The sequence below is a fragment of the Vulpes vulpes genome, chromosome 14 (genome assembly GCF_048418805.1).
Source record: "Vulpes vulpes isolate BD-2025 chromosome 14, VulVul3, whole genome shotgun sequence".
NCBI classification, from domain to species: Eukaryota; Metazoa; Chordata; class Mammalia; order Carnivora; family Canidae; genus Vulpes; species Vulpes vulpes.
Window position 1 is genome coordinate 118,964,440 of NC_132793.1, and position 12,680 is coordinate 118,977,119.

Genomic DNA, 12,680 nt, shown 5'->3' on the forward strand with positions numbered 1-12,680 from the left:
TGGCAGAGCCAAAGCTTTGCAGTCAGACAGCACGGCCAGCTCCAATCCTCCTCCCAGCTGTGGGGCTTCCACCCGTCAGCCTCTTGGAGCCGGGACTTGACAGAAGAGGGCCCCCTCCTAATGAAGCTACATGGAGCGGCTCCCTGCTGGCGCCAGCAGGCTCCACCACCACCTGCACCTCTGCTTTCCTGGGATGGTCCCCGGGAAGGGAGCCAGGCTCAGCCAACCACAGATACCAACCCCTGTCCGCCTAGCCATGTGTTTCTTCTGCAGGGGTATTTTGTTTTTATTTGTGTGTGTTGAGAGAGAGAGAGAGAGAGAGAGAGAGAGAGAGACTGAGCAGGGGACAGGCAGAGGGAGAGGCAGAAGCAGACACTCCCCACTGAGCAGGGAGCCCAATGCAGAGATTGATCCCAGGACCCTAAGATCACCCCCGAGCCACCCATGCACCCCTCTTCTGCAGGGTATCAAGCGAGTACATTTCATGCTGGAGGCAGGTGTATCTGCCCCTCTGAGGCAGAGTGCAGGGCCAAGTCTATTTCCAAACAGAGCACCTTGAACAATGTTAGAATCAGATACTTTTTTTAAAAAAAATTGTATTTATCTGATAGAGAGAGAGAGAGAGAGCACATGCACAAATGCAAGCAGGAAAGTGGCAGAGGGAGAGGGAGAGGGAGAAGTAGGCTCCCCACTACCCAGGCAGCCCCATGCAGGATTCGATCCCAGGACTCCAATATTATGACCTTAGCTGAAGGCAGACACTCAACCAGGTGCTCCTGGAACTGGAAACTTAATGCCTGCCAGGATTGGCCCTCAGTCAGCTCAAAAGCAGGGGAAACACACCTCAGTTCACTTTGACGGAAATGTCTTTATTCATGTTCCAAAACTTAAAAAAACAAAAAACAAAAACTTTGCTACTTTGTCCCTTACTCTCTAACTACCATCATCTTATAAATCCTGCACTTTTCTAAGAACAGAAATAGAAAAAAAAAAAAAAACACTTTTTTTAATGTGAAAAAATATAAAAGCTTCTAAGTTGTTTCTGCATCACACTGTTTTTTATTCAGTAAGAAGACGTCTGAATTTTTTTTCTTCCTCTAACGGAAAAGCAGTGGTTGAAAGCCAGCCCCAAGCCCAATTCTCCTGTCCCCTGCCTGTCTCATTGGTTTGCTTTTCCTGTGCTGGTTGGTTTCTCTTCTGTAAAACTAGTACAGAAACCTCGCTCCTGACACTGCTGTGAACGTGCACGAGATCACGCCAGCTTACGTGCTTCGGATGCGTAACAGAACATCACCTCCAGAGAAGCCCGACACTTTGCATACATTTGGCATTTGGTGGCTGGCTGGCTCTGTCAAGCATACTGCCCACCTACTATGTGCCAGGTACTTTCTAGGTGCTGGGGTCAGGGAGCTTGTCTGCAGTGGGGACACAGAGTGTAAGCAGGCGAAGCAACCAGGACATTTCAGTGACCAATCACGTGAAGACATGGACCACAGCCTCGTGATGAAAGACTGCAGAGGGGGGTCTTCTGGACGGGTGCTCAGGGCAGACCTCTGCAGGGGTCAGTTAAGTGGAGCCTCGAATAGGCCACAAAGATGGCCCTGGATGTTCTAGGGGAAGCGTGTTCCTGGTAGAAGAAATGGCAAGTTCCAAAGGCCTTGTCTTAGGTTGGGTGCCCCAGAGGCAGAAGCAGAGATGGGGATGGGGTGCACATGGTCTCCTAAGAGAGGAGCTCGGAGCAACATGTGGGGAGTGAGGGAACCAGGTGAGGAAAGGAAAAAGGCCATGCAGGGCTGGGGAGGGGGTGCTCAGGTAAGTCTAGCCTTGACTGCTCCATGGGCAGCTCCAGAGCAAATACGGCACCCAAGAAAGGTCTGCCTCTCAGGCACCTGACAGGTACTCAAAAAAAAAAAAAAAAAAAAAAAACAGCTGTCCATCCTCATGCTACAAGGCCCAGTGTGAGAGGTTCCCTTTCCTGACCTACCTGAGTTGAGGTGAGCATCCTCCTCATACTACTTATAGAAGGGCCCAGGCTTCTGTATCCAGACTCGGTCACTGGGCGTGGCTGAGGGAGCAGGAGGGAAAGAGACCTCTCATGCCAGGTGGTGCTCATCTGCCTGGGGCCAGGCCCAGGAGGAGGGTGCAGGTGTGAGCTGGGAGCGACTGAAGTGCAGGGCCTGGGTAGGGGGGTCTGGCTGGTTAGGACAAGCTTGGCAGTTCCAAGAGTAGCTGGCTGCAGAGCAGAGTGAGAAGAGAGGAGCCCAGGGTGGGCAGCAGGGCCAGAGCCCACAGCGTCAGGGGCGGGGAAATGCCCATGTCTACAATCAGTAGCAGCCAGGACACCCTTCTTACCTGCAGCCCAGGGGCAGCCAGGGCCTGGTCCAGCCTCAGGAACTCTGCTTCTCGCCAGGCAGTCTGAAACTGTTGCAGCAGGACTCGGGCCCGGATTTTGGGCAGAGCCAAGCTCCTGTCCATCTGAGCAAAGCAGCCATGAACTTCCTGCCTCATCCTGAGCAGCTCCTCTTCAGACAGGGAGAAGGCCGAGGAGCAGAGCTTCCTGGACAAACAAGAAAGAGAGGGAGACAAACTATAAGAGACTCTTAACTCTGGGAACACACTAAGAGTCCCTGGAGGGGAGGTGGGCAGGGGATGGGATAACGGGGTGATGGGCATGAAGGAGGGCATGTGATGTGATGAGCACTGGGTGTTATATGCAATTGATGAATCCTTGACTTCTACTTCTGAAACTAATAACGTACTATGTTAACTAAATTGAATTTAAATTAAAAAAAATTTTTTTAATTTAAAAAGGGGTGCCTAGGTGGCTCAGTAGGTTAAGCATCTGCTTTCAGCTCAAATCATGATCCTGGGATCCTGGGACCAAGCCCCACATTGGGCTTCCAGGTCAGCAGGGAGTCTGCTTCTCCCTCTCCCTTTGCCCCTTCCCCCAACTCATACTTACTCTCTCTCTCTCTCTCAAATAAATAAAATTAAAAAATGAAAATGATGGGACACCTGGGTGGCTCAGCAGTTGAGCGTCTGCCTTGGGCTCAGGGTGTGATCCCAGAATTCTGGGATCGAGTCCCACATCAGGCTCCCTGCAAGGAGCCCGCTCTGCCTCTGCCTATGTCTCTGCCTTCTGTGTCTCTCATGAGTAAATAAATAAAAATCTTTAAAAAATAATAAATAATTAAGATGAAAAATAAAAAGAGGAAACGGGTGGTGGGCAGGGGGTGCCGGGGGTGGAGAAACTGGGAATTCAAAGAGCAAACTCCATTCATTAAATCTACATTTGGAAAAACCCATCATGTCTTTAACCATGATTCCACAGGAATCCCCTGAGCACCTAACGTATCCTGCAAGGGACGCACCACCATGCTGGAGCAAAGTTGCAGCTGGAGGGACACCTGGGTGGCTCAGCAGTTAAGTGTCTGCCTTCGGCTCAGGGCGTGATCCTGGACTCCCAGGATCGAGTCCCACATTGAGCTCCCTGCATGGAGCCTTCTTCTCCCTCTGCCTATGTTTCTGCCTCTTTCTCTGTGTCTCTCATGAATAAATAAATAAAGTCTTTAAAAAAAAAAAGTTGCAGCTGGATGAAGCAGGGCTGTGAGGGGGTCTGTGGGTAGGCAAGAGGCCTCCCAGCTGCCCTGACCTGGGAGAGAGCCCGCGTTCGCTTTAGACACAGACATGCAAACAAAGCATCATCTACCTAGCCTGCCCAGCAGCACACTATGTAAGGGCCAGTGGCCTGGAGGAGAGATGCCTGACTCAGCTCAGGAGGACAAGGAGCCAGAGGGGCCTGGCACTGGGTCTTAACGGATCATGACTGACAGGCATTGCTCAGAGAAAACCCATTCCACCCTGGGCATGAGCCAAACGATTTATCGGTAAAGGATGACCTGTGTCCCCCGAGAACCATCAAGTCCTAATACCGAGTACCTATGGAATGTGATCCTATTTGGAAACAGGGTCTTTGCTGATGTGAAAGTAAGATAAGATGAGATCATAATGGAGTAGGATGAGCCCTTAATCCAACTCACCAGGAGCAAAGACAGACCCAGACACAGGGGAAGGGCTCTGGACCAGAGAGGCACAGTGTGGGGTGAGGGAGTTGATGGATGCCAAGGCTGGGGGCAGCCCCAGAAGCTAAAAGAGGGACAAGGAACAGATCCTGTCTGAGTGTCTTCAGAGGGAGCCTGGCCCTGTGGACGCCTTGATTTCAGAGTTCGGGCCTCCAGAACATCACGAGAATACTTTCCTGTCGTGTGAAGCCTCCCTGTTCGTGCTACTTTGTGGTGGCAGCCCCAGGAAACAGATTGCATTTACCTACATCATTGCCAATCTTTTCTGCAACTCGGTCCTCAGTTTACAGATGAGACTGAAGGATCCTCCCACTCTTCCTTTCTGACAAGGTCCACAGCCCACTCTACGGGGGCGGCTGGCACAGGCTCACTGTCCCACCTGTCCAGAGAGATGTAAGGGGACGTCTGCTGGGGATCCCTGCACAGAAGTTCCGCCCAGAGCCAGGAGCAGAGCAAGTCAGGGAGAAGCCTCCTCTCCCCCTCCTGCTTTGGGTCACACGTGTCTGTTCACTTGTTCGTCTGACAAATACTCTCTGTAGACAGACACAGATTTGCTTGGTTATTCTGGCAATGTCCAGAATAACAGCATAAAATATGTCCTGTGGCTGCTTTAAATGCAGACATACCTGCAGGAAGACCATGGGAGACCATGGCCAGCCCTGCCATGCCCAAATCTCAACATGGGAGTGTGGGACTGGAGCTGAGCTAGAATGTTCTTCCCTGGAAATAGAATAGAACCTTCCAGCTGACTCGGACCTCCAGCTAGACATGGTCTGAAGGCCCCAGGCCCATGTCCTGACACCCCATCTTGGGTTTCTCACTATGTGGGGTCCACCAATATTTTTTAAAAGAACCTCAGCAAACAGCAGCTGCTCCTTTGTACTTGACCTCTTGGAGAACCACTGCCCCTGTGTTTGCGGGTACGGGGAATCCCATGAGAGCCACTCTGAAATGACTGAGTCATCCTTCCTGCCCATCTTCAAGCCGATGGGCCCTGTGTGGTCTGGCCTCAATCTTCTGCTGGGCAGGCAACCAGATAAGCCAGAAACACAGGAGATGGGCAGGGTCTTAGCCCCCAAGGAGTTTAAAATCTAGGCAGGAGTTCAGGAAAGAATCTCAAAGACATGCTTTCCCTAGCAAAAAACATGCATCCTTATTAATTCCTACTTTACCCAACCAGGTTTACAGCAACTCCATCCTGCCTGAAGTCGGAAAGCTTCTAAAAATGTGTTTCAAAACTATTGTGCAAAAGCCATTTTTACCTAATGCCTCAAAAATAAAGGCTGCAACCTTTTGGAATCTCAAATCAGCAAAGTATACGAGCAGATGCACATCGTGGGCATCGTTGCCTGAGCCTCTTTAACCCTTAGAAAAATCATAAAGAGTTTTCTGATAGCAAGATGAGAGCTCTCTTTTCTCGGTGAATGACTAAATCAGCGGCAGCTCTGGTAATATTCTTTGCAAAACGGATCCAAATGGAGTTGCAGAAAATGACCATCTGGTAATGGGAATGTCAAGTCTAATTCACATGCTTCAAAGCAATCCAAAGTGTGTAAAGAGAGACTTTGGTGCAATGTGGGTTGCGCCGAGTCATTACTGCTGAGAACAATTCGTGGGAATAAGAAGTGGTGATGAAGGATCTGATTTTTACGGAGAGAAGATGCATCCTGTGCGCTCAAGAAAACCGAACAGTAACAAAGACCAGGAAGTGAACGAGGACAGAGCCATAGAGACAGAGATGAGAAAGAGCCCAGAGGTGGCACCTTCTCTGCAAAAAGAGGGGGACCTGTTCTCCCCGGTGGCCAGCTCAATCCTGGGGAAGAGCCCTGTGCAGGAGGAGAGGAAATGGTTGAAGCCAGGCAGCTCCTATTCCACCAGAGGTCACTGCCAAGGAAGGGTGCGTGTGGCAGGAAGAGGCTCTGGCACCGGTGTCCCCAAAGGGGGCAGGTGGGAGGGACCACTGATGCCCGGCACCCAGCGTGCTGGCCCAGCAGAGAGGGGAGGTGGACCGGCTGGGTGGATAGGCTGGAAAGGACTCACTCTCCTCCTGCTGCCCCTGCCCCGTCCCACAGCATCCCCTGCACACTCCTGTCCATGCAACCTGTGCCAAGAAACAGGGCTCTGGGTTGGTTCAGGATTACGCTGTGCCGAAGGTTCAGCTTAAACTGTGAAGGTGTCTATACTCAGAACAGGATACTAAATGGGCTTCTGTTTTGTTTGCTTCTTTGCTTGAACGGTTTGTTCAGGTCTGTCTGTTTGCTTACATTTCTGGGTTGGCTGGCTGGTTGGTTTGTTGAAGGGAAAAGCAATTTTAAGGGATACTGATTGGAAGGTCTGTTTGGGAAAGGGAGCAGAGGCTTTCTGCCATTGCCAAAGGGGTACAACCGTGTCCTTAGAAGGACACAGTGACTTAGCTGCTCTAAATAAACAGACTGAGTAGATGGTGGTTATTGGTTACTTCCCCTGCGTTACTGGCAATGGCTCTCAACTTTATTCCTTCACACCAGTCACACTGGTCTCCCCATGTCACACCCAGATAAGGACCAGGACCTCCTATCAAGGCTGCTCCTCCCTGGGTCTTGCCCCCTTTCAGCAGAGCACCAATGCCCTGTGCCCGCTCATCTCTGGCTCCCAGTACCAGGTCGGTGGCTGGCACACACACAGTGTATGTCCCTGGGAGCCCGGCAATGATCCGGACCCTCCGCTGTACCCGGTACGGTGACCTGCCCATGCTTCCTTTGTCATGATCACCTCCTTAGGTGTCTGCTCTCCTTCTGATCATCTGAGCTCTCCAGCACAGGAATGATGGCAGCAGCTACTACTTACGAACCACATCAAGGGTCATGTTAAAAGATTTAAATATATTAACTCATACACTCCCTCATCGATGCTGCGAAGGTGGCATCTTGTTAGACATGACCGACGACCTAACCCAGAGCTACTTCCTTACTCCTAGTAGCTCAGTGCTTGTGTAGAAGGGTTGCCCTCCGACAATGTTGGGGACAGGACCATCCCTCACAGTCCCGGGGGATGCCACAACTGGTATAAGGCAGGAATTGGCAAACTATGGCCTACAGACCAAATCCAGTCCCCGGCCTGTTTTTGTTAATAAAGTTTTATTGGAACACAGTCAAGTTCATTAGTTTATAGACCGTCTATAGCTGCTTTCTCACTACCATGGCAGAGCTGAGTAGTTTCAAGAGAAACCCTGTAGCCCTCAGAGATTACACTTATCTGCACTTCATTTACAAAGTGTACAGCCCTCTGGTCTGGACAGTCATGGTCCTTCATTCTCCTTGCTGGTGAATAGTTTATGCAGGGGCCTGTGGTTTAGTCCCAACCAATGGTATCAGATGAGGTGATGCCTCAGATGTTAAAAAGAGATGATGAGTGTGATACCTGGAGCCACAGCAGCCATCCTAAAACCATGAGGGGATGAGCCCAAACACCAAGGGGGCACACTGAGGATACTGAAGCAGAAAGACCGTCAGGACTGGTTCCTTGATGGAATCACCAAGCCACTGAATCAAGACTAGAAGCACTTACCCCCTGACCCCTTCTTATAAAATATTTTATTCACCTGTCACCAACCTGATAGTATGGCGTGATGCTAGAAGCACCCTAAATGATTTAGTTCTGCCATTTAAAGCAAGACACATGAGGCTCAAAAGTTAAGTAACTCTCCTATACTCGGACACTTGGCAGTGACACTGGGATTCAAATCTAGGCGTTCTGGTCAATACTGGCCACATCTCACTCCTCCCTAGAGCCCCCATACTAGCCCTGTTTGGAGCTCCTTCAGCTTCCAATCTGATCAGCCAGCCTCAACTGACTGCCAAAAGCTTTGTCGGTCTCTGTTACACCACAAAAGGTGTCCCATTTGGGCCACACCAATCTCATCCACACAAGAGCTGACGAATGCTGCCAGGAAGGGCAGGGCTGTGGAGCTCTGGCATGTGACTTCAGCTGCGCCTCACTGCTTCCACAGCACCCTTCTATCGTTTTTTCTTTAAGATTTTATTTATGTATATTCATGATAGACACAGAAAGAGAGTCAGAGAGACACAGGCAGAGGGAGAAGCAGGCTCCCTTCAGGGAACCTGATGTGGGACTTGATCCCAGGATCCTGGGATCACGTCCTGAGCCAAAGGCAGATGCTCAACCACTGAGCCACCCAGATGCCCCACCCCTCTGTCATTAAAAACAGTAGCTGTACCACTTATCCAATGTTTTCTTGTCACAACACCAGGACAGTTAGCCAGCTGTGGCCCCTACATGCTGCTCAGAGACAGATGTCATTATATGGTTCTCTAATCAAAAAAGAAACAATGAACCCAAGCACCAGATCAGTAAATGAGGGAAGGGGCCAGTGAAGAGAGGGCAAGGGTAAGGCCTCACACTATGGCCCAACATCACACGGTGCTGACAGCTGCGTGGGCTCGGAATGGCCTCACTGCTAGTTCTCCTCCCCACTCTGCTCCCAGGGATAAGGCCCCTCATCAGCCGAACTTCTGCTGGTGGGGACCAGATGCAGTTTCTGCTGATACAGGAGCAGCAGGTCCCAGCTCCCCACCAGTCACATCCTCCCGTGGGACCCAGGGCCCCTCCCTGTCTTCTTGCTACAAAGCCTGCCTCCCACCCACCCTGGCTGCTCACAGTGACCCTAGGTGGCCCCCTCCCCTGGGCTGCGAGTTCATGGGGCTCAGGAACTGACATCAACCTCCGCTGGTGCAGTTCCCGCTGTCCCCACAGGCAAGGCCAGGACCCTCCCTCGGGGCAGGTAGGGGAGAGTTAGGGCACACGCAGGGTGCTCACGTGAAGATCAGGTGCTCCCAGCGTCTCAGCTCGGCCTGCTCCTCTGTGGAGACCTCCAGAGCATCGTCCTTCAGTCTCTGCCGCACGCTCTGGACGCCTTCCTGGTCCCTGTCCCTCTCCTCAGCCTCTAGCTGCCGGGCCCGGGCTGCCAGCTCCCGGCTGTGCTCTTCCAGGATCTGCTGCAGGAAGAGCCAGGGCACACTGCGCTTGAGCAACTCCTGGGTCATCCCCGAGTTCTGCAGGCGCCGCAGCTCCTCCGTGGCCTTCTCGGACAGTGAGAGGGTCAGGGTCCTGAGGTCGTCCAGGGCGGCCTGGTCCAGACGCTCCTGCAGCTCCTCCAGTGCGGCGCCATGCTCCGCTAACAGGTGCCCCCACTGGCCCAGGTACTGGCTGGCGTCCTCGGCGGCTCGGAGGGCCTCCCCCAGGGACAGCTGCTCCTTCCTCTGTTCCTTGTGCTGAGGGGTTTCAGAGAGGACATGTCAGTGGGGACAGCCCCTGCATGCACAGGCCTCTGGGAAACCCCATGGAAACCTGCGGTGGAGGCAGAGTGCTAGCGGTCTTCTCCCAACCACCTCACACTTAGAAAACTATCCTTAAGAAAGCAGCCCAAAATAGGGCTGCTGGGGGGCTCAGCCAGTGGAGCGCGCACCATCTCTTGATTTCGGTTCAGGTCATGATCTCAGGGTCGTGAGCTCCAGTCCCATGTTGGGCTTCCTGCTTAGTGAGGAGTCTGCTTGGGATGCTCTCTCTCCCTCTGCCCACCCCGTCTGCTCACACTTGCTTTCTCTCGAAAGAAAGAAAGAAAGAAAGAAAGAAAGAAAGAAAGAAAGAAAGAAAGAAAGAAAGAAAATAACCCAAAATATAGTGAGGGCTCCATTTGTTGAATGTGTATTGAACACACATTTATTGGGCAGGAAAAACCCAAGAACAGACCACTGGGTTCCAGCCCTGGCTCCTCCGTGGACAAGATGAGGAACATCTAACCCTCATCCATAAAACGGGGCCAATGATAGGATCTACCCCACAGAGGAGCTGTGAGGATTGCATGAGTCATTTAGCATGTGTGTAGCTGTGAGAGGAGGGCCCAGTACAGCGTTCATGTCAATGAATGTCTGCAATCATTCTGTGTCCTGGGCACCAAGGACCTGGGGCTTATGAGCTTATAAGGGGAAAAAACATCCTGAGATCTGTGACAGACAATTTAAATGAGGAGGTCAGAGGAGGCCTTTCAGGAAGGAGATCCCGTGAGACCCAAGAGGGAGGTCACACCTCAGGCTAGGCAGGTTAAGATATAGGGAGAGAACACAGGCAGAGGAGGAAATGCGGACACACATAAAGATGTCCATAGCGCTGGTATTTATCATAGCATTTTCAGACAGTCTCTGTTCTGTTCTGTGAGGACATGGGATGGTCCAGGTGGCCAAAGAGTGTCACCATTCTAGCACCATTCATCAGGCACCTACCAGTTGTCCTCCGTGCCAGGGAGACGGCGGAAACCTCCGCCTCTGTGGAGCTACATCCTACATCTGTGCTACTCACAGACTGATCAGAAGCAGGAGCAAGAAACGATACTCACAGAGGACTGCTAGAGTCTCTGCCGTTCACCCATCCTTCTAGATCCTAACCTTGAATCAGGCCAGATCATGAGAGAAAGGTGGCCTTGGGCCCCACTGATGTCATCCTTTAGCCGGGGGAGATGGACAAGGTGATGGTCAAGGATTGGGTGGTGAGAATCCTGGCTTTATGTTGGGATCAAAACTTAATCATAAAAAGCAGAGTTTCTAGGGATCAAATTAAAATGTGAATCTGCATCCCTTTCCCTCCATCTGGAATGGGGCCAGACAATACGAAGTATTAGTGCATACACCTCAGAAATCCTCTGGACCTGTCCTGCCATGTTGACGCTCTGATCAGGTCCCACACCCCAAGCACTAGGGCCTCCCATGGGTTTGCACCTCCAGGCTCCTCCATCTCTACCCCACAGGCTGCTCCTAAATGGGCTTCCTACATCCCACATTTGATTGTGTCCCTCTCTTCCTGAAGACCCTTTACTGTCCCCCACTGAACCTTCAGCCTGGCATGATGGGCCCCCTCGGACCAGCTCCCTCCAGCCCCCGCCCCCCTCATCCGTTCTAGTTGGTCAAGGCCTCGGTGTCACCCAGCACAGCAGTAGACTCTTACAAGAGCACTTCCCTTTAAACAAGATGCCTCTCTACCACCTGTGACACCCATCCCAGCCTCCTACACATCAGAGCAGATCGGTTCTTCAGGACTCAGTTTATGGGTGAAGTGAGCCCATGAGCATGCATGTTCATATCTCCCTGTTGGTCTAGCCTCTCCCAAGGTGGGCAAATAGCAGAGGGGGTTAGGGATTGAAGTCACATGGGCTTGGGCTCAACCCCATGTCTACCACTTCCTAGATATTTGGCCAATGGCCATACTGCTTAACACCACAATATGAATATTGGCATCCCTCCCAGGGTTCACACCTTGAAACCTAACACCTGATGTGATGGCATCAGGAGGTGGGGCCTTTGGGGGGGTGTCTGGGTTATAAGAGTGGAGCCCTTGTAGATGGGATTAGTGCCCTTACAAAGGAGGCCCCACAGAGCTCCCCCACCCCTTCTACCATGTGTGGACATGGCAGGGAGCCGGCCGTCTGCAGCCCAGAAGAGGGTCCTCACGGAGCCCACCATGCTGGCACCCTGACCTCTGGCTTCCAGCTTCCTGAGCTATGGCAGATAAATCTGTTCTTCGGAAGCCCCCAGTCAACTCGAACTGACACACATAATCTCTCTAAACTTCAGTGTCTTCAACAAAACAAAAAAAAGAAAGGAGAAAACAGTAATAGTGACCTCATGAGGTTAACGTAAGGATAAATGAGACACTGGCTACAGGGATGAGTAGGCCCTCTGTGGGCATCAGGGTTCCCCCTGTGGTCATTCTACACTCCCACCTCCCCCTCGCTCCCAGTGCAGACAGACAGGACCAGCGCACCACCACTTGCTGCTTTGCCGAGGCCAGACAGGACCCACAGAACCTTCTGGAGGGTGTGTTCTAGCAACCTCTGTCACTCTCCGTATGTGGCTTGGGGTGACCCTGCCCAGCACCGCTCTGGATCCCAGCTCTCCCAGGGAGAGTCCCAGTGGTGCCAGGCGCCTGGTGGCAGCTCAGGATGATCACCCAAAGCATTGATGGTACAATGGCTTACATACTTTTTGCAGCATCTCTCGTCTTCTCTTAAGGATTAATTTTTGGTGCAGCTTCTTCTTCTCCTGCTTTAAGTCATTGTCCAGCTTCTGTTTGATGGAAAAAACTTCCGTCTGAGCGCGCTCCAGCAGCGCCTCCATCTGCTCTTCATCCAGGTACCCTGCTCTAGGAGAGACATGGGGGTGTTGACACACTCTCCAAACCCTCCCTCAGCCTGATGGCTGCTGTGGCTGGACATTCAGCTCTCTATTCCTTTGGTCTGGTCAGAAAGTCTTTCCCCTGAAGGAGCAGGAGCAGAACGGGCAGCTAAGACGTTCCCAGAACACAGTAAGTGGGGGTGTCGGCGCCACTCCAGACATGCACAGAAAGACTGTCCGAAGCTGCCTGTTTGGGCAGACTGGGCAAGAGTTTTGGGAAAAAGTGGCGCTCCAGGTGTGGCTTGCCAAGAGGAGATGGGTTTGGAATTCCTGGTGACGGGCTTGTCAAAATCCGTCAAAATCCAAGAAGTAAGTGCAGGAAATACTGTGTGGGGTTCATCCCTCACGTTAAGCTGGCTAGCCACAGGGTACCCAC

General features: G+C 51.9%; 1 protein-coding gene across 5 annotated transcripts in view; it reads right to left on the bottom strand.

Moving 5' to 3' along the window:
• Window positions 1–12,680, bottom strand: part of EVC2 (EvC ciliary complex subunit 2) — a 127,500-nt gene that overhangs the window by 32,294 nt on the left and 82,526 nt on the right. For all 5 annotated transcript variants that reach the window (XM_072737794.1, XM_072737796.1, XM_072737795.1 and 2 more), the window contains exons 13-15: window positions 12,113–12,272; window positions 8,898–9,352; window positions 2,353–2,557 (exon numbers count right to left, since the gene is read on the bottom strand). In XM_072737794.1, the coding sequence (XP_072593895.1) occupies window positions 2,353–2,557; window positions 8,898–9,352; window positions 12,113–12,272 (820 nt within the window). The remainder of the gene's footprint in view (window positions 1–2,352; window positions 2,558–8,897; window positions 9,353–12,112; window positions 12,273–12,680) is intronic.